General features: G+C 37.4%; 1 protein-coding gene across 1 annotated transcript in view; it reads left to right on the top strand.

Moving 5' to 3' along the window:
* Positions 1-22156, top strand: part of USP12 (ubiquitin specific peptidase 12) — a 99800-nt gene that overhangs the window by 26251 nt on the left and 51393 nt on the right. Inside the window, exon 2 of the mRNA XM_012649901.1 lies at positions 20785-20867. Coding sequence (XP_012505355.1) covers positions 20785-20867 — 83 coding nt within the window. The remainder of the gene's footprint in view (positions 1-20784; positions 20868-22156) is intronic.

Here is a 22156-nt window from a genome sequence, read left to right as displayed (position 1 = left end):
TTTTAGTTGTCCAGCTAATTTCTTTCTATTTTCAGTAGAGATGGGGTCTCACTCTTGCTCAGGCTGGTGTTGAACTCCTGACCTTGAGCAATCCTCCCGCCTTGGCCTCCCAGAGTGCTCGGATTACAGGTATGAGCCACTGCGCCCGGCCTATCCTTTGTATTTTTTATAAAGTGGTAATTAGGTCTTAAAGGCTTGATTAACTCAGGGTAAACATTTTTGGGGAAGAATATTAAGTAATTTTGTGTACTTCATATTACAGGTTATCATGTGGAACATGATGGCAACAGTATCACTATATGATACTGAATTTGATAACTTGATTGAAGTGGAGACCACCAGATATCTTCATTATTAGGGAATTTTTCGCTTTGCAATTACCAAGTAATCTGAGGGATTTGGCAGTTTGCCAGTATCTTGTTTCCCAGTGTACCCATTGATTAGGGCAATTTGAGTTATTTCATTGGGTCTTGCAAAATGGTGTTTTTCTAATTCTGTTTCTTCTATTTGTTTGTAGGCATTACTCTGTAAAGAACTTTCTCTCATTAACTGGGGCTGAACTATAGTTCCTTCAAAAAAGACAGAGTAGATACTTAAAAGTTTTCAGTTATCTGTTTTTAGAATAAGGAATTGGTGTGATACTTTCCACCAATGCTGTGAATGAATTTTCCTCCTTCATTGTTCTCTCTCTTCTTTTTTGTGTCATGATTGATTATTATTTATTCAGTGTTACAGTTGGCTTTATAGTCAGTTATGATCATTCTTTTTATGTCCGGATTATTCCAGATTTGACCAGTGGAAGTCTTTCCAAACTGACTACTATAATTTTTTTTATCAATTTTGAATTTACAGAAAAGTTAAAGTACAAGAAATTCCCAAATATCCTTTAGTAGAATCTACTGATGGTTTTACATTTTGCTAAATTTGCTTGGCAAATGTGTTCGTGTGTGTACACATACATACACGATTTTATCTGAACCATTTCTTGTGTGTGAAACTTCCAAGAAAGAGGTTTTCCTTCTGTTTATTTATTCATGTGTTTACTTATAGAGCATGGACTTTTATTTTGTTCATTATGATCCATTTTCCATTATGATTGTGATCCATTATCATTATATTAATTTTGATGCTCAAATTGTCCCTGACTTGGCCAGTAGCTTCAAGTGGGATCCTTTGTTCCTTTGTCATGTTTTTATCATTCTTTGAGAACTTCCTAACTTCTTGGCATAAGACGGATTCATCTTGTTCTTTTCCTGTCCCCAGCCTTGCAGGCTGAAGTATCTTGGTTCATTTTAGTGGAAAATGGTGTTGAGAAACCGAGATGGGCTCTAAGTGTACTCCTTACTAGCAGGGAGTCATGGTTTTTAGGCTCTTTTAGTGGACGTAGCAAGGGAACTTTTTTTTTTTTTTAAAGTGAGTTCACATTGATAGTTTCAAATCAAATTAACATCAGAGTTTTTTTTTCTTTGAATCTTATTTTTAACTGGAATAGCTGCAAAAGGCTTTAGAGAAATCCTTGTGTGATGTTTCTGAACTTTTGTCTAGTTTTAATGTTTTGGCTAGATAGTCACTGTCAGCCAACTTGGAAGTAATTGTGAACTCTGATCTCTTGTTAGAGCAAAGGAACATTTTGCAGTTTGAAAAATTTGAATTTTAAGTTAAAATCTTTTGGACTTTATTATATCTAAAAATTGCTTTATTTACATATGAAAAAAGAATAACATTAAAAAATTTCTAGTCTGTTTAGGATTCAAAGTGCTCACTTCACAGAGAAGACTTCAGTTTTGTTATCTATAAAATTAGGATAACATCTAAAAAGTTTATTTTGAGGATAAGATAAGACGTTGTATGTAAAATTCCCAGTGTCGTCTTGGCCTATCCTAGGCATTTAATAAATGGTAGCTAGTCTATTATACTATTGTTATTGTGTACAGTGTACACAGTGTACACTGTGTACACTACAGTGCCTATAGGCATAATAAGCATGAAAAATATTTGTTTGGTTGATATTCCTTGTTGATGTAGGTTTAAGATTTCATATTCTAAAACTTTTGACTTTTCTGTGTTTTCATACTTATACTGATTTGAATAGGAAGATTTCAGATAAGCGTAACCCTCAGTGAGTTTTCAGACTAAATGCCCCTGTGTGACCAGCTCCAGTGTTAAGAAACAGAACTGCCAGCGCTCCTGCAGCCCTGTCCTGCTCCCTGCCCCATCACTGTGCACCATCTTTGCTCTTGAGGGACAATACATGAATTTTCCCACTTTTGGTCTGTTATGCTCTACCTAAAACGTATGTAATAAAGAAAACTGTTTTTGAGATTAGAATTGCATTAGATGAGAAACTTGAAATAGACTTCGTAAATAGCTTTTTATATTGCATATTGTGATTTTTAATGTAAGTATAGTAATGTATAATATCTTGCAGGTGGGGCATATACTTTTAATTTGTATTTTACTCTATTGTAGGGAAAGCAATAGAACCTTTTTGAGAGACAAGTTTGTTAGAATATCTTTGTCACTATCACTAGTTCATTAATCGTCTGTGAATAACAAAGGCAGAGGCCCAGTTTCCTTTTCTTTATGGATAAGTCATAACTTTGTATCACCTGTCCTTAGCATGCTACCTAGCTAAGCACACATAAACCATATAAGAATGTTTTTAAAATAAATATGTCAACGGTTTAGACAAGTACATGTTAACACTTGTATATGACTTCATCTGCATTTATTTATATCCTACTTACATGAAAGAATTTAGGATGGGACTTGCATGTATGAAATTGCTGTAGGAGAGCTCTGTCTTTCTAAAGAAATTTCAAGTATTATCAATTTATACGAGAGTGACTATTTTAGAAACAATTGGACACTTTATTAGCAGTATAGAAACTAATCACTCCTTTCAGATGTAAGGTATGAATCTGTGTATAGAAAGTTCTATTAAGTGTGTCTGCATCTTAGTTATTGTATCTTCATCTGTATGTTGAATGTCTTTCCCAAAGAAATCATAAATCTGGGAAAAGTCCAACAAAATGTTACTGAAATTAGAGGTATGAAGTGGATGCAGTAGGAACAAACTGAAAAGAATAAAATAATCTTGCCTAGAAAGGTAATACATAAGATGTGGTTATAAGGCTAAATGATCATACGGTTTATCATCTAAAACTGGGGCACCTTGGGAGTGAAAAGGTGTGCTATTAATCATGCCATGACAACTGGTGCAAACTCAGGCAAACTGAGACATTTGGTCATTCTGTTATAGGGTAAAGATGAATTTCTCTGTCATATCCTAGAGTTCTACAATTAATATTTCTAAAAGTCAAAGGAAGTAATAGTAGCATAACTAAAGAGGCAAACACTACACAAAACATGGCAAATGTAGAGCTTTCAAACTGAATGTATGATTGTAATATTTTTCTGTGCTGTGTAACAAATTATCACAAATTTAGCAGCTTAAGCCAACCCACATTTATCATATAATAGTGTCTGTTGGGTAAGCTGTGCCTTCTGCAAGGCTGCAGTCAGTGTGTTGGCCGGGGTTCGGTTCTCATCTGCAGTCTCAACTGGCGGTGGATCTGATTTCAAGCTCACTTAGGGTGTTGGCAGAATGCTTCCTTGCAGTTGTAAGGCTGGGTGAGGGCTCTGGGTTTTGCTGGCTATCCTTGGAGGCTGCCCTCAGTGCCCAGAGGATACCTGCGGTTCCTTGCCTGGTAACCCTCTCCATAAGCCCTCTCCCAGCATGGCAGCTTCTTCAAAGCCAGTTAGGAGTCAGAGAGCAAGTCTGCTAGCAATATGGTCTTATGTAATGTCACATAGTCATCGAAGTGACAGCACATCACCTTTACCATTTTCTGTTTGTTAGAAGCAATTCATAGGTCCCACCCATATTCCAGCGGAGGGAATTATATGAAGGTCTGGATCCTAGGAGGTGGGGGTCAGGGGGACACTTCAATTTCTGCCCCTACAGCAGTGCCTTCATGGTAGCTTACCAGTGAGAAGTCTTAAGTCTGGCTGAGGGTTAATCCTCCTCTGTGTGGTAAATACCTTACTTGTGATTGTTCTGTTATGTGAAGCGATGTCTCTTTCTGAACTCATGCAGTGTGTACCTGTCACACTTTAGCTAAAGCAAGAAGCTTTTCCTGACCAACCCTGTGTCTTCTCCATTCCCCCCTCCTTTAACTTTCTTAGGTTCTTTGGGGACAAATCCCAGGTACCATTTTATTATTTAAATATTGTGTGATTTAACTTTCTATGTGCTTGGTCTAAGTGTTCCTCTTTTATACTGAATGTTCCCTGAGGGTATGAGCCATATATCCCATATATTAAGTTGTATCCTCGTGGTGGCTGGTGGTCAGTACATATTTGGAAAGCTGTGCATAAGTGTACACTTAGAAGTTCTGTCATGTCTAATTTGGTTTGAATTGACTGTAACCCGTGGTAAGTTATTTATCTACTTTATTCTCTGCATCAAAGAAGAATTTTACTTTGTTAAATTACCCAAAGGGTCTTTATTAAGGTCTGTTTTATTCTGGTTATTCATAAGACTTGGACTTAGGAAGCTTGAAATTTTTGGTGCTTCTCTAGCAGTCATGGTTTTTTTATTTAAATGGAGGCAATAGATTGAGCAGAATGTGGAAAACAGTTTATTATAATCATCCTAACTCTCCCACCCTCAGCAGTGTGACAGGAAATTAGGGTCTGCTTAAAATAACAATTTGATCTCTGGGCAGGAGTTATTTCAGAATCCCGCAGCAGAACTCATGCCTTCAGCAGGAAGAGTGAGTGGCAAAAGGTACTGTTGGCTGCCTGAATTCTAGACAAAATGAGCCTTGTTAAAACAAAGTTCATATTTTGGGGGATGGGATTTTTTTTTTTTCTTTTAAATCAAACTTGGGAAGTAAAGAAAAGCATGCTTTCCTTCTTTGCAGCCTTCTCCCCTTCTCCCCTCCCGATTGCTTCAGGCAGTAAATGTTTACATGTGGTTATATACCTACATATAAAATAGCAGCTTGATAATGATATATATATTCCATAGACCTTCAATATTTAAATGTTTGAGTATATAGATGTTTAGGGATTTAGATGATGTAATTAGGGGGTTGCTTATGTTTAATTTATAAATGTTACACATAGAGATTTGAGATAAAACAAAATAAATTCTAAATGTTTTCATTTGTTTTATGATATAATTTTATCCAAATGGTTCATAGGTATCTTCACCATCAGTGTGCAACATCTCTCGTTATTTTTTTGTGAAATCTAGCATAGTTTGTTAAAACATATCCTTTTTTTTTTTTTTTTTTTTTTAAAGAGTGGGTCTTTCTGTGTTGCCCAGGCTGGATTTGAACTCCTGGGCTCAAGTGATCCTCCTGCCTTATCCTCCTGAGTAGCTGGGTCTAAAGGTGTGTGCTACCGTGCCTGGTCTGGGTTAGAAATTATCATCTTTATTTTCATTTAAGTGTATACCTGTGTACGACACTTCAAAATTCATTTGTAATGGAGTCAAAGGGTGTACTGTGGCTTAGGATAACATTTCAATTTATATAATATTGACAATTTTTAATATATCATTGATCGTTGACCTAGACTTTTTATAAAACTGATTTAAGAAGGGTTATTTATTATAACATCTATCATGTACAGTAACGAGGTCATATCTCTAGGCATAATTAATAAAATGTTTTAAAGGCACCTAAAACTACCATTTATTTGAGATTGTTTTGGACTGATGAAACTTCCTGGGACAACCGTTTGTTAAACATGAAATTATTGAGAGTATTTTTTGTAATATGAGAGACTTCAGGGGATCTGAATAGAAAGGAACTCTCTCCTTTCTGAGAGACTTGGAGGAAAGTTCACCTTATCTGTGGGCATGTTGATGTACGTATTCTTACCTTGAAACTCACTGAACTCTTCTTTTTTCCCCCTCTCTGATTGCTGACCTGTTCTCCCCTTTTTCGTGTCTCTTTTCAGAATATAACACACAATGAGCCTATGTGGCAAGCCAGATGTGGTAGAGAAATTTTAGAAATTGAACTGCTTTTGATCAGACACTTTACCGTGTGTTACTTCTCTCCAAATTCTGTCCCATGGGTTGTTAGTAAACCTATAGAGAGAGTTTCTTCATTTCACTTATAATCTGTGACTAATAAAATTTCCTTTCATAAATTAGAATGAAAATTTGAAAAACTTTCTGAAATAGATAATTAATCTATAAATTTCTTTTACATTTCTATTTGTAGTGTTTAGGAAAACTTTGTTGGTGATTATTGCCTGGAATAGCAGTCTGAATGAAACTACTTTTGGTGTGGGCCGAGAGTTTCTGATGAGACTGATTATCATCAGATATTCCTTCCATTATTTATATTCTGGGAAGAGTAGACTCTTTTGAAGTAGTATTATACTTCTTAAAATATAAGCCCTTGTTTTATGAGAAGTATGTCATAATGGATCCTGAGGCAGCCTAAGCACATGCACACCCATTTCTTCTAAAATTTCTATGAAACAACAGGAAGATGTGTCATGTGAGTGTGGTGAGGGTCGTGTTTGGCAGATAAGTGGTACTATCAATGGATCAGATATTTTCAAGGATTCCTATAGGCTTGCAAAGTAGTAGTCAGGATTAGAGAGACAGCAATGAGTAGGAAGAGTTACAGCAGGAAAGAGTAACCAGTAAGCCTAACAGCTGGCCCTGGTCTTCTCAAGAGAGCCCTAGTGGAAGCTCAAATTTGGAATCAGCACTTTGTAGTTGGAGTGCGCTGTGATGCCATCGCCATGGTAATTCGCTAAAGAAGTTCATTTGGAATAGTTGGCCCAGTGGAGCCTTTCTTCTTCTCATTCAAAGTAGCTGGAATGCTGGGCCTTCACCTTTAGGATAAAGCCCAAGACATGCTCTTCGAAGAAATTGGGTGACCTTTTATCTAAGGAGGGCATGAGAGTGGGGAGAGCAGAGAAGGGCTTATGGTACTTCGGTATTTTGCAGTAGACATAGGGGATGGGGCAATCCTACCCTCAGAGTACCGCTCTCCTTATTAACTTGCCCACCTGTTCTTCATACACACCCAACAGGAGGGCTTGCAGGTCAGCCAGCTGCCCTCTTAGACAGAACTTGCAACCAATCCTCTTTCAGGACAACCAGACCTATACAAACGCAGAGGAAACCCATGTGAGTTATTTACACTAACCATCTTTCATTCACAAATCTGAACAGCTAACCAAGGGTTTCCAGACATTTGAGGAAAACCAAGAGCTTGAAACGTGCAGGTTTCTCCTTTGAGTGGCAGTTGTTTAATGAGTTAAGGCTGAATTTCTTTTCCTTTCCTTTTTTTTTTTTTGCCTTCCTATACTGCTTTTTGTTGGAATATTATTTTCTTTATTTTTTTCTAGTTACCTATAAAAATTTTAACATGTGTAACTAAAATTTTCTGAAGTTATGCAGTCCATTTCCTTAGCATGCTTGAGCTACTCTTCAAGTGTCCTCTCTTTCTAGTTAATTGCCTTTTGAATAAATCAAAGGTAAAGCATGGAAGATTTCAGTATAATTATAGACGCAAATGTAAGTGTCATAATCCCTGAGTATATAAGGCAGTGATTGGGAGATGGAGGAAATGAGGTGTAGAAGGGAAGGTGAATGTGCTCATGTCCTTTTGTTTCATTGCAGGGATTTCCTAAGTGCTGTATGAAATTGGTAAATCTAGCCAAAGATTTAGATGTAGCACCAGTGGAAGCCCTAAAACAACACTATACCCAGTCATACCCCCCAAAATTAGGAGGTGGCCCGGGGAAGGAGAATGGGGGGCAGTGTGTGTATACCAGTTTCTCATCTTGCAAAGCACAGAATTAAGAGCTGTGACCGAGGCATGCAATGTATTATTAAAGTTATGATAATAATCATTAAAGGCTAAAACTATTAATTGGGGTTGTCACAAGGCAGATGAACCTTAAGGGAGAGAGTGGTGAATAATGCTTCAACTTTTAAAATTTTATAACCTCTTTATAAAGGGGTGAATTTTGAATTACTTTTAGATCGTGAGCTTGTAGTATTTATAAAATAAAGTTTTATAGAAAAGTGATTTAGTGCTTGTTCTAGTAGTTATAACAACTGTCTGTAGGAAGCTAACTTAAACTTTTACATAGGGTAAAGATTCGTATCTTTTCCTTCTGTCTACATAGTAGTTTTTAAAGCAAAGTATGCTTGAGTAAAGTACTCTCTTGACTACAATTTTCCGTCATGTTGCTCAGTTTGGTAAAATGATCACTTAGAAAAATTTAGATGACTAATGTTTCCATTAATACCTTTACATAGTGCTTTAGGTTTTAGAGAACTTTCACATTCACTGTTTGATTTCCATGACAACTCTGTGAGGTAGGCAGAGTGGGTATCTTCCTGTTTTATAAGGCGAGAAAACTAAGACTGATGAAGTGAGCCACCTGCAGCCATATGGCTTGAGAAGTGATGACAGGTAGGACACAGACTCCAGCTCTGTTTGTCCACTTGCTCTGTGTTGGTTCCACTCCTGCTCTGCGTTCTCTTGCCCTGTGACAGCTAAAGTGTCTCTTTTACCAGTCCCTACCTTTTTCCTTTGCGATGTAACCCAAACTCGGATTTTGACATTGATTGCATTGTACGTTCTGAAATTTGTATTCAAACTGTGTTTAAAATATATAAATCTGTGTTTATTTTAAAAAATGAATTTTATTGCAGTTTGAAATGCCACACATAAACATTGGGTATCATTCAGCCTCTTGTTATTTCTGCAGCCAGGCAGTGCTTATTCCTTACCTCGATGAACTCCTCTTTTCTCTGAGACACAGATGCCTTCCAGGATTTTTCTGATATCCTTGTTTGGAACTGTCATGGCTTGCTGCAGCAAAGCAGTGGAATTTAAATGCTGTTGCCTTCAAGAATTAACTTATCTTTTTGGACTTGTGATACTGTAGCAACAGCTGGCCTCCTTTGAACCCTGCAGATATGGGTCTGATCCAGGAAATTCTGGATTTCAACAAATGACCTACTCTCCAGAAAAACAACATTAGTGGGGAAGTAAGCATATTCGGGCTCTTGTCTTAGGAGCCCATTGTGACACCCTGCCCTTGATTGTGGGTTTTTAAAAATTGTGATAAAATATATATCACATAAAATTTGCCATTTAATCAACTTTAAGTGTACAATTCAGTGGCATTAATTACATTCACTGTGTTGTGCAACCATCAGCACTATTTCCAAAACGTTTTCATTACCTCAAACAGAAACTCTATAGCCATTCAATAATACTCCTTGTTCCTCCCTCTGCAGAATTCCTGTTAGCCTCTGATCTCTTTATTGACATTCTCTATTTGTCCCTGCAGCATTCTTCAGGTTTCCTGTGGTTCCTTGTCCATGATTTCCTTTGGTTCTTTGAGCATATTGAAGACAGTTGATTTAACACCTTTGACTAGTAATTTCAGCTCAAGGATAGTTTTCTGTCAAGGTCTTTTTCCCTGTGAACCCACCATATGTTCCTGTTTCATTGTATGTTTTGTGATTTTTTTGGTGAGAACTGGGCAGTTTGCATATTATATGGTAACTCTGAAAATCAGATTCTCCCCCTCCCAAGTGATTGCTCATGAGAGCTGCAGTCATCTGTTTGTATAATGACTTTTCCAAAGTAATTTTGTGAGATCTGTATTCCTTGTTGTGTGTGGTCACTGGGTTTTCTATTTCATTACCTCTTGTCAGCTTGTGACCCGACAGAGATTTACTTAAATGTCTGGGTCCAAAAAAAAAAAAAAAACCCACCAAAATCCAAGAAAGGGAAGTTGCTATAGCCCAAGTGGGTGGAAACAAAGGCACATCGTCTGCCCTGTTCCACCAGGCTACTGCCAAACTGGGCAAAGTATACAACCCCAGATTTTGGAGGACAAGGCCCAGCTGCCAGCCCTGGCACTAGGCAGCTGCTCTAGGAGGCGATTCTGTTAGCCACCTTTGCTTGGGGCTGAGGAGCAGGGGATAGCTAGTTTGTACACTGCTCTCTTATCTCTGCCTTCATCAACCACTTCCCTGGGTGTTTAATGTCTGATTAGACACTAGAGTTCAGAATAGTGGATTCTGATGGATTTTTCAGCTTAGTAGTTTTGGTGGAGGGACTTACTCCTGGAGCTTCCTACTCGTGCCATTTTCCATGATGTCACTCCACCTGAATGTTTTGGATGTGACTACACATGGGGCCAGCTACAGCCAGTTCCTTTCTGTTTCCCCACCATTTGTCAAAACAGTGTTCCTTTTTTTGTTGTTGTTTTTCAAGGAGACTGAAACTACACTAATGTATGAAGTCCTTTGTGGGATTTCCCTAGCATCCTTTACAAAAATTATGTATACCTTTATTTTTTTTTTTAGAGACAGGGTCTGCCTCTGTCACCCATGTTGGAGTGTAGTGATATGATGATAGTTCACTGCAGCCTTAAACTGTTGGGCTCAAGCTTCTCTTGCCTCAGCCTCGCAAGTAGCTGGGACTATAGGTGCATGTCACCACGCCCAGTTAATTTTTTTTTACTTTATGTAGAGACAGGGTCTTGCTGTGTTGCCTGGGCTGGTCTTAAACTCCTGGCCTCAAGTGATCCTCCCACCTTGGCCTCCCAAAGTGCTGCGTTACGGATGTGAGCCACCATGCCCGGCCCAACTCATTCATTCCTTTAGAATGATACTGTCATATTCTGGGATGACTGCTAAGAATGATCTTTATTTTTGCAGGATTTAAACATTGGTTTCGGTTCTTTCATGGTTTTATAGCTGGAAAAGTGGTAAGAGATAACCACATTTTATAGGTCAAGGGAATTGAGATCTAGAAAATAGAATTGAAGTGATGATTCTTTGTTCTTTCCACTTTACTCTGGAATATAATATTACTCTGGAACATAACATTTTGGTTGTCTCTCTCAGTGGGAAAGAGAATGACAGAGGTAACTGGTAAAAATTAAGAACTCAGACAGTTCTTTACACTGTGAGTATGTTATTTTTTTATTTGAAGCTATGGAATATTCTGATTATTTGACAAAACAGTATTTAAGTTTTATGATTTTACTTTTTATTAGAGTGAGTTAGAGTTAGCCTTTGGAATCTGGAGTATAAACTCTGTTACTGTAACCTAAGTCAGTCAGAAATTTACGTTGTCAGTTTTGGTTTCACTTCAGCATAACACAGTACTTAGTGTGGATACAGTGATTTTCTTCTCAGTAGTGTGAGGTACTTTATAAATACTTCATTATAATACAATGTAAGAGTTCGGAAAAATAGAAGTGTTCATGTGTTTAAGTGGAAAAGCATTGAACATGGGTTTTCTGATTGAGTACACACGAGTCGGTTACCCAAGTCAGGTGTCTGAAGTGTATGTTTGGTAGCAATCCTGGGATCTTTTTGTAGAGCTGAAACATTTGGTGAAACAGGTATCGAAACTGTTGGGAATATGGTAGAAAGAGCTTAACGTGATGAAACATTTCTTGTGATTTGTTCACCACAGCAGATGAATCCTTGAATTAAAGGCATTGTAGAGATGCTGTAGAAAACACATCTTGCCTTCTTTTTTCCCTGCGTGAGGTATTAGTAATGGAGTTCAGATATAATTAATATTTTAAATGTTTAGCTATCTGTGAGAGTATTTTATGAACTTTTTTGGAAAAGTTTTTTGTGGTTTCATTGTGTGTACTCATTGCTAAGTATGTCATTATGCTACATATTTGAGAATTTTCTTTTTGATGTTATTGTTAAACCAAATGTGAAGGCTTTGCGGAGGAATTCTTGGTAAGTCTGGTATCAGTACTATTACTTTCTGATAGAGATGAGGTAATGAGATTTCTTTGAGTATCTCATTGTCTATTGTGTTCGGTTTGGTCAGTTTATCAATGAATTATAATGATTCAGATATGTAACTTGTTTCTTACATGATATGTTTGTGTATATAATTATTAGATGAAAAGGATTATATTAGTGGAATCTTCTGAGTAAATTTAAATTTGCAATTATTTGGCCAGTGATTAGTCATAGAATTAGATTTTTCTGAGTTGATTAGATGAGAAATTTACATGTTTAATACATGCTCCTGTGGTGGCAGTTGAAAGGGAAAGTAAGCTACTTTTAATTTCTTCTGGGTGGGAGGTTGCTTGGTGGGTAATGTGCTTTGCTTCAGTGATGTATGCACTGAAGGCCCTGCCGTCACCACAGTGTAACCTATCAACGTAGCAAAGTTGCACTTGTACCCCATGAATATACACACATAAAAAATTAATGAAAAAATAATTTCTTCTGGGATGAATTCTGTTCTAGAAAACTTTGAAAACTTGCCAGAAGTCTTCCCTATCGGGTTGAAGCTTTGTTGGGGTCACACGCCAGGTAGGCGGGATGGCGAGATGTGCGCACAAACACAGGCATACACACCACTGGGAAATAGGTTTATATGGCTTTTCTTTCCTCCTGCAACTTAAACAAATGGCTTTCAGAGGAGTAATAGAGGCAAACACCCTCCCGTAATGTGATTATTAGAGCTTGATGATTGTACAATATTTCATTTCTTTCAGAGCAAGATGTTTTGACTTCCTCATCAGTGTTGGTGACTGCACCCTCCTACTCCCTTCTGTGTCATTGGTACCATAGTCCTGTCTTACCAAGGGTGGCTTCGCTTTGTGCTGATTTCTGATTCTAAGACAGCTTTTGCAACCCTCTGTGATATATGCTGCAATGATGCAATGCCAATTTTAGGTCTGGACCCATCTAAGAATCCTTTGTACTTTTTATGAAGCACATTTTAGCTTTGAGGGAGTAGTTAAAACCAGAGCAGGCCACTAGACAAGGCCTAGACCAGGATTTTTAGGATGACTGCAGATCAGTGTGGACCCTCCCAGATACTTTCCTAGTCACTGAAATTGTATTGGAATTTGAATTTTTTGAGAGGTTCATCTGAAGGAGGAAGGCGTAATACAGGGCATTATAGCTGGGATGGAGGAAGCAGGGGCAAAGGAAGTGTTTGCTTCATGCCTCCTGCGCCAGGCATTGTCCTACACATTTTCTGTACATTGTCTTAGAAACAGGCCATAATGAGAGTCCTGTTTGCTCTGTTTTGCAGATTAGTAATTTGGAGCCCAAAGGGGTGAAATATGTTGTCCTAAATTTAAACTTTGTGATTCTACATTGCTGCTAAATATTTTAGAATTGTAGCATTTTGGATTTGCAGTAGATGCCGTAATACCATAAATCTGGTCCCCCTCATCTTGCTGATGAGAAGAAAACTGAAGCAGAGTGTTTTATCGCAGGTGATGCTTTTGTTAGGTGGTTCATATTAGAACTAGGACAGGGATGCATCCTCCTGATGTGCAGGCTGTCCCTCGGTCTCCTGCCCGGCCTGCGGTTGGAATGTTTAAGTGCCTACTCTTTGAAGTTCAGGACTTTCATTTTACCAACATGAAAAGCTATCATGGAAACACTCATGAAGAAAAAGTCAAGGCCTGGCTTACTTAGTTCCATCTGTTTGTGAAGCTTTTCCTAAATTCTCCATCGCTCATTGTTGTTCCTGTTCTGACATGCTGTAGTACATATTGTGTTGTCACATAGTTTTGACACTTTTCCTCTTATCTCTTTATCTTTAAATTTATTTTTTAATGATTTTCTACCTATATGCAATCACAAAAAGCTAATTTTTATTAACTGTGTATTCCCCAGTTGTAGTATGATTTTGAAAGTTTTGTCTTAACACTTGTACATATCGAAACTTTTTTATTTCAACCTACAGTGAGGAATAGTTTGAGACCCGATATATAACATACTTACATATTGAAACAAAAATTTCATAAGCCATTGTTTACTCCTAATAGATGTATACTCTGCTCTGTTTTACTGAAAAAGAAAATGGTAGTTGTGATCCACTAAATAGACCACGAATGGGTGCTATGAAAATCATGTTCTACAGCTATTAGCGCAGGGCTGGGAAGAAAATAGATACTCAGGTACTTACTGAATTTCACATTTCCTGAGGCCTACTGCTTTGATGCTATTTTTACGATTACTCAAAACTCATGGTATGGATGTGATTTGTTTTGTCATAAATATTTCCATTGCCTGTGTTGCAGTTTCAGGGCACATGGTGTTTTCTAGAACAGGTATGAAGGTTAAGCCTTCTCTTTGATACTTCACCTTTTTCTTATTAAGAGATATAAACTTGTTTCTCACATCATCTTTTACACTTTGGATTCATCTTTTTACTGTTCACATTCACTTCTTTGTTGTGTTTCCACCCTCATGTCCTCACACTGGCTGCTTCCTGTGCCTCCAGAACTTTTCTTACTTTACCAAAGTCACTTGCTTTTCTCACCTCCGGGAAAGCCTTTCCTGCCTGATTCGGCAGTTCTCCTTTGTGTACTAACTTGATACAACATAGAATAATAAATGCTGGATTCTAAAATAAGATTTGAAACATTAAACTGGAAAAATGTATTGAATTTTCTCTTGTATTAAACAAAAAGAAAGTTGTGTTGGAACTAATAGTTTGCCATAACTATCTAGTATAAAATAGGATGTATACTAATAAATACATTTGCTAGTTGATAGGTGTTCATCCTTTTGTGTTTTCATCATTTTTTATTTCTTGCTTAAGTATATTAAGTTCTCTACTTTCTGGAACAATATCTACAGAATACAATTAACTTTCCAAAGTGACATGTCTTTGTAGACACTTTTTTTTTTTTTAAACCGTATTTTAGCTTTAGATGTTGATGTTGTGGGCTAAGAGATTTCTAAATTAAGAAAACAATTTAATTCCAAAATAAGTGAATTATTTTCTTGAAAACATTTCTGGTTATCAGTTTACTTTTGTATAATTTGTATTTTTCTTTCTCATAATGGCAGAAGGAAGGGTAGTCAGTTGTGTTTTCCATGGTTGACGATGTAAAAATGACTTAATTGCAGGGCAGCCATCTTCCAGATTTTCTTTTTTCCTATTTGCAGGTGGCATCTGGTTTTTCAACAACATTTAATATATAGTTAATTTTATTTTATGAAAATAATAGACTAAAGTTATCTTTGCAGTATCAACATATTCTTTCACTTAAATGGTGATTTCTTGGTATGAAAATAACAAGTCCTTATCTTCTTAAAAATTCATACCAGGTAGGTTTAAGGAGGTACTTGCTCTTTGGCTTATAAATTCTTAGTATTGGATGATTATTTTTGAGGCTGCGATACTACATCTTAACCTTTTATTCAGGACTTCGTTAATGTTTGACCTTTAATAGACTATCCCACATTGTATATAGTGTTAGAAGAGCTGATAGATTCACATGTTGCTAGAAATGTGGGGATGAAAAGTATTGTAGACAGAGGTTTGACATATGAGGAAACTGAGGTCCAGAGAAGCATTTTGTCTCAAGTCACTCACTGCTTAGTATTATGGCTGGGACCAAACTCAAACCTGCAGTTTTGCTACTTCAGTAGCATGGTCTCTACAGCAGTTCATAATGGATCCATTCTCCCATGAAATCTTCACTGTGAAAGTAAAGCCTTTCCCATTTTTATTGAAACTTTAGTTTCAATTAGTAACACTATATTGACAGGAATATTGATTAAAAAAATACTACCCAATTTTAACCTTGTTTAATTCTTAACCACACCATTGAGTTTTTACTTTAACTGTTGCACTGCAACTTTTGTATTTAGAAGTTTTGATTCTTTTTAAAAATCTGCTTAGATTTTAGAGTCTCTTGTTTGATTTTAGAATCAAGCCATTGTTTTTTCTTGGCACATATTAAGCATTATATCCTGTATCTGATAGTTCTGATATTTAATATCTTTATGACTCCGATTTTGCTGTTTGTATTTCTTCTGGCTTTTATTCATGTGCTTTCTTTTTCTGTGTGTTTTTATACTTTTTAATTATGAACTCAAATCTCTTGGAATTTTATCTGTAGGGATTCTTTGTGAGTGGGTTGAATTTATCTCCTTTCAGAATGAATTTGTAATTCTGCCATTTGTAGTGTGGAAGAGGACATTCTTAGGATTTCTTTGAATTAAATTCTCTGCTTGAAATTTTTTTTAAAAAAGATCACATAGCTTGTGCAAATTTAGGTCACAAACTTTTATGAGGGCAAATTTGTGGTTATGAATTTTGGAAAGATAATTATCTTCCCCCCTCCTCACCTCCTTGCCAAAGGCAAGCCAGACAAGTGTCCTGTGGTGTGGGATTATTTCTTGTTCCCTCTTGCACTGAAGATAGAGCCCTTTGGGAATCCCAGCTTCGTGCTGGGATCTCCTGTTGTGCTCCCTGTCTTGGGTGGGCCCCAAGTTTTAGTACCTATTTCCTGCACTCCATTCCATTCAGCTGTTAGAAGGGAATCTGAAGGTCCCGAGGGCTGGGAAATACCCTCCTTGTGAAGTCTGTCTTTGGTGTTTGCTTATGTCTCATGGTTCCCCCATCACTTTGTTTTTGGTTTCTGTAAATTCCCTATTTTCTCACTGGCTGAGTTAATTTTTTTTAATTTGAAATTTCATCCACTTTTTGATTGTTTTCATCAGGAGCATCATGAGTATCTAATTGCATCTTCCTGATGAATTCTGTAATGGAAGATATTTAGTTATTGAGTTAGATATTTTCTAACTCAAGTTAGAAAAATGGGGACAGAACACTCAGAAAAAAATGTCATTCATTTGGTGCATGTCATGTACTTGGACAAAATAAATGAATCCTGATACCTGTGAAAGCTCTAGAGCAAAAATTCTTTACTCACCACCATTCATTTTCCTTTATCTCAGTAAGGAATCACTGATTTCATAAGCCATTGTTAGTTTTGGTAGGGTTATACTTCTCAAGTGCAGGGATGGAGCCATTACTTTTAAATGTTTACTTGTTCTAGGCCCAATTTAAATATTGGGGTGCTTGACTGACCATTATTTGACATAATAGATTTTGTCAGCCCTCAACAAAATCCTCCAGGAATGTCTTAAAGATGCTAAAAATTGTGCAGCAAAATTTTGACTTGACAGTTGGTTTCCATCAGTGACGTCTAACTTTAGTGTTGCAAACAATTTTAAATTTAAATTAAACAAGTCATAAGAAACCAAATTGTTTAGTATAATCTTTTGCCTTTTTAGTTGGTATTAGGCTAGAGATAGGAGTGTACACTGATGATTTCTACAGAGAAAATCATTAATCCATGCAAGTAGGAATGCTCCTGCTGCTTTTGGAGAATCTGCTCTATACTGTCATTACCACAGTAGGGCATAGTTTACTATGCTTTGTTTTAGTTTAGCATTATATAGAAAGTGAATGCTATTCTTCTTTGTACTTGCCTATTTTCTTTTTTTTTGAGACAGGGTCTTGCTCTGTCTCCCAGGCTAAAGTGCATCGTCATCATCATAGCCCACAGCAACCTCAAACTCCTGGACTCAAGCAGTCCTCCTGCCTCAGCCTCCCAAGCAGCTGGGACTACAGGTGCCCACCACCACTCCCAGATAATTTTTCTATTTTCTGTAGAGACGGGGTCTCGCTCTTGCTCAGGCTGGTGTTGAACTCCTGACCTCAAGTGATCCTCCCACCTGGGCCTCCCAAAGTGCTAGGTTTACAGGCGTGAGCCACCGTACCTGGCCTGTACTTTCCATTTTGATCTGCTACCCGCTCTCCATCCATAGCCATAATTCCTCAGGCTGTTGAATTGTATGGCTTAACATGTATTGGTTGGCTTGAACTTCCCTGGAGTTTTGTTTTAATACAATAATGTCTTCAGAAGCATTGATAAAAGCTGTTCGACAGAATGTTGAGTTAGAAGGGATTTTTAGAAATCACCTAATCTTTTCATTTCCTGAATAGTTTTAGCTGTGAAAATCTTAATTCATGTAAAGGCTTACTTGAAAACCCAACAGATAAATTTAGAGCTGAGGGTTTCGAAAATCACTGAAAATTCTGACCCTTTTATTTTGCAAATGAAGCTTCTGAAATCCAGAAAGGTTAAATGTCAACAATCTATCTGTGGCTCTTTCCGCTTTATTGCATCGCTGTTGGCCAACTCTTCCCAGACTTTGAATTGGATTGTGGTTCTGCTTTGTTGTTAGGCTTTTGGGGGTGGGGGGAGCACGGTGATGATACCTCTGGGGGCAACTGTGCGGAATTGGCTCTTGCCTGCCAAACTGAGGAGACGGTGTTTTTTTTTTTGGGGGGGGGGGAATTATAGCTGTCTCTTTTTTCCTCCTGACTTGTGTTTCCTTCTTTTGTCATTTCTTAGCTTTTGCATAGAGCGGGTCAGATTCATTACCCTGACTGGTTAATGAGAGTAGTTTATTTTCTTTGTGATTGAAGGGAAAAGGAGAACACCACCAGTATTTATGGGACATCTGCTTATGTGCCAGGCATTGCCGGCTGCCTTAAAAGTTAAAACTGTTAATTGTAGTCACCCTGTAAAGTAGTTGCTGATATTTTCCTTTTATAGTTAGGAAACTGAGGCATAGCAGGGCTAATACATGACCCCTAGTTGAAACTACTGTGTGGACAAGGAGTTGGGGGAAGGGCTTTCTAAGAAGGCGTGAAAGTACGGGGTCTACATGGGGCCAAGTGGGGCATCTGGGGTGGTCAGAATACAGGGTGAATGGCATGTGATTGCTCTGACTGTGGAGAGAGAAGGTTCACATGTGGTTCTTTTCCTAGTTCATCTCAAGGGCCAGAAATGCTTTCCTAAGGTGTGTGTGCTGGAGTTTTATTGTTCTAGATAGGTAGGTGTTTGAGGTGGCATTTGGGATGATAGTACCTTTTCTCCTGGTTTTGTGGGGAAGGGGTTATACTCATTTGAATAAACCAGTATCAGTTTGAATTTTTACAACAAGTGGTAAAAATCTGGGCTTGTTGATTATTTTTAACATATATGGGAAGTTTTGTGACAAGGTACTTGAGCTGGCAGGGCTGGGGAGTAGGGCTTGCAGCATTCCCACTAGTTTTCAATGGGTCTTCAAGTTGCTGTAATAATTGAATTTGGTGTTGTCATGACGTGTTAATTGATGTCTAAATTTAGAAATAAATTGTATCAAGATTTTATATAAAACCTAAAATAATTCTTACATTAAAACAATAAAGCCAGTATCATGTCTATAGAAGTGCTGGTTGGCTGGAAGACATAAGAGGAAATGTTTTGGTGGAAGTTGACTACCAACTTTAAAGGCCAAGTGCCTTTAATCAGTCTTCATTTTCAGTCGTGGCCTATTGGGAAGTTGAGGATGCAGTGTCTAACGAAGGTCCTGCACTTCCCAGGTTTAGGAATGGAGCTCAGTAAAGAAACAGCTCAGGGTGGAACCCTGAGCACTGACGTGTTGTTGACCCTGTGCCCAGTGTAGTTGGGAAGGCATATTGTCTCTGTGCAGCTCTTCAAAGTGATAGTTGGGTATTTTTTTGAGAAATATCCTATTTACTTATATTTATCTGATAGTATTTTTTTTTTTTTTTGAGACACAGTGTCACTCTGTTGCCCTGAGTAGAGTGCCGTGGCATCAGCATAGCTCACAGCAACCTCAAACTCCTGGGCTCAAGCCATCCTCCTGCCTCAGCCTCCTGAGTAGCTGGGACCACAGGCGCACGCCACGACACCCAGCTAATTTTTCTATTTTTAGTAGAAATGAGGTCTCACTCTTTCTCAGGTTGGTCTTGAACTGCTGACCTCAAGCAATCCTCCTGCCTCAGCCTCCCATCAAGTATATAGTACATTTGACGTACATTCTTCCAATCCACTTTTTGCGTGCCATTTTACACACACGCACACTCACACACACATATATGGTGGTGTTTTGTGTTAATCTCATTTCTCTTTTTTCCATTTAACATTATGCTTTTGAGATTTATCCATGTTTCTGTATGTAAATCTAGTTCATTTACTCTGACTCTACTATGTAGTATGTTATCACATTTTATGTATCTATTTCCCCAGTGCTGGACCATCTAGACTGCTGTCAGCTGCAGTCATAAATGATACTGCAATAAATGTACTTATCATCTTCAGTTCTATGTGAAAATTTCAGGTATATACCTCAGAATTGCTAGGCCGCTGCATATGTGCATATTTATATTTAGTTTCACACAATGTCAGCTCTCAGAGATGGCTGCTATCAGATTACACTCCTGTTAGAGTGTGTGATACAGCAGGTGCTTTCATTCATTACTTAGAAAGAAGGTGCATGTTATGGATGTAGTTCCTTGATCCAAGCTTTGGTTCCATGAGTAAGTTCCTATAAACTAATTTTTAGTCATTATTAAAAGCTTTTACTCTTCAATATCATCCTTTATTTTCTTTCAATAATGTTAGGTAGCAGTAGGTTCATAGATACTTTTTTAAAGGATGTCTCTGTAATGCCTATATTGTGATGACATTATAAAAATATAGTCATGTGTCACTTATCAGCTGGGATATGTTATGAGAAGTGTGTCATTAGGTGATTTTGTCATTGTGCAAACATCATAGAGTGTGCTTACACAAACCTAGATGGTGTAGCCTACCCATCTAGGCTATATGGTTTGTTGCTCCTTGGCTACAAATCCGTACAACATGTTACTGTATGGAATACTATAGGCAATTGTAACACAATGGTAAGTATTTGTGTATCTAACCTAGAAAAGTTTCAGTAAAAATACAGTATAAAAGATTTTTAAAAAATGGTACACCTGTATAGAGCAGCTCTATTATAATCTTATGGGACCACCATTGTATATGAGGTCCATTATTAACCAAATGTCATCATGTGTTGCATGACTAACTGTACCATAAATACTAAGATTTTTGCTTTTCATTTTATAGGGCGCCAATGCTTCGGCATTAGAGAAAGAGATTGGTCCAGAACAGTTTCCAGTCAATGAGCACTATTTTGGATTAGTCAATGTAAGTATCCATTGTTACTTAGCTTTCAGAATCATGTTTGGAAGCAGTTTGAAAAATGATGAATGCATTTCATAATTTATTAAAGAAACATTGTTCATTTGTATCAGTAGAATTAAATGCCAATGGACTTAATTTGGAATTTTAAAATGATCTTTAATGGAAGAGAAAAACAGTTGCCAGAAGTCTTAAGAGTCTTAGAGATAGAACTGTTTCTAATTTGTCAGCCTGATTTTTCTCATTTTGCATCAAAAATTTCTCATAGCCAAAATTTCATATATAGCTTAGACCAGGTGATGTCTTGATTCTCTGAGAATTGTTTGTCGAAATATAAGCGGTACAAATCTACAGGTATAACTATAACTATGTAAATGCCTCCATGTGTCTGTAGGGTATTTGTCAGTTTACTTCTGGCATTGTACCAGTGCTACAGATACATTAAATAAAAGTGGGAAATGCAGGAAAAAATAAATACCAGTCCGTGTGGAGGTAATTCTAGTAATTATACATTTTTATATCTTTGGGAAAACTTTAGAAGTTTTAACTGAATGTGTTATCTGTTCTGATTCATTGGAGGATACCACAGATCTGTGTTAAATAATGGTTGTGATAATTTATAGTATTGTACTGTACTGTTAGCTGGATCTATGGTAGATGTTTTAAAAAACATATATTGATAAAACAGGTAACACAGGAAGTTATATTGAACAAATTGGTGCATCACTAAATTCTAATATGTAATTGGATGTATGAGTTGGATTTCTCCTGGGGTTTGAGGAAAGTAGTTGAAATGATTTGTGTGTCTCCCCTCGCTTTGGGAATAGTCTGTGTATGCACCACGCTTGAAGCCTATAACAAAGAGTCAGCAATTCCCTACCGTCTCAGCCCCTGCCCACAACAGGCTACCCATTACTCTCTAGCTATTATTCTGGAATTTACCCTTACATTCTAATTAAAATCCTTATGCTGCTGGTTCTTTAAAAAATCCATTGACTTCCTGTTGTGGTAGATAAGAGATTCAGCTCTCTTCCTTTACCACCATCCCTGCCTAACTTCACTTTCTCCCCTTCTCCCAATATGCTTATATTTTTAATTTAATTTTTAGTTTAATTAATGTCCTGTCTCCAGACATTGGCGTCACTGCTCTCCTTTGCTGAATCCCCTGTCTTCTTTCTGCCTTGCTCTGTGGAACACTTTCTGCAGTAACTTCTTTAGGAAATGTGCGTTGGAGATAAACTTTGAGACATTGTATATCTAAAAATGTGGTGGTGGTGGTGGTTATAGCTAAATACAG

The sequence above is a fragment of the Propithecus coquereli genome, unplaced genomic scaffold, assembly GCF_000956105.1.
Source record: "Propithecus coquereli isolate 6110/MARCELLA unplaced genomic scaffold, Pcoq_1.0 Scaffold306, whole genome shotgun sequence".
NCBI lineage: Eukaryota > Metazoa > Chordata > Mammalia > Primates > Indriidae > Propithecus > Propithecus coquereli.
Note: the sequence above shows the minus strand (reverse complement) of the source record. Positions and strands in the feature narration are given on the sequence as shown.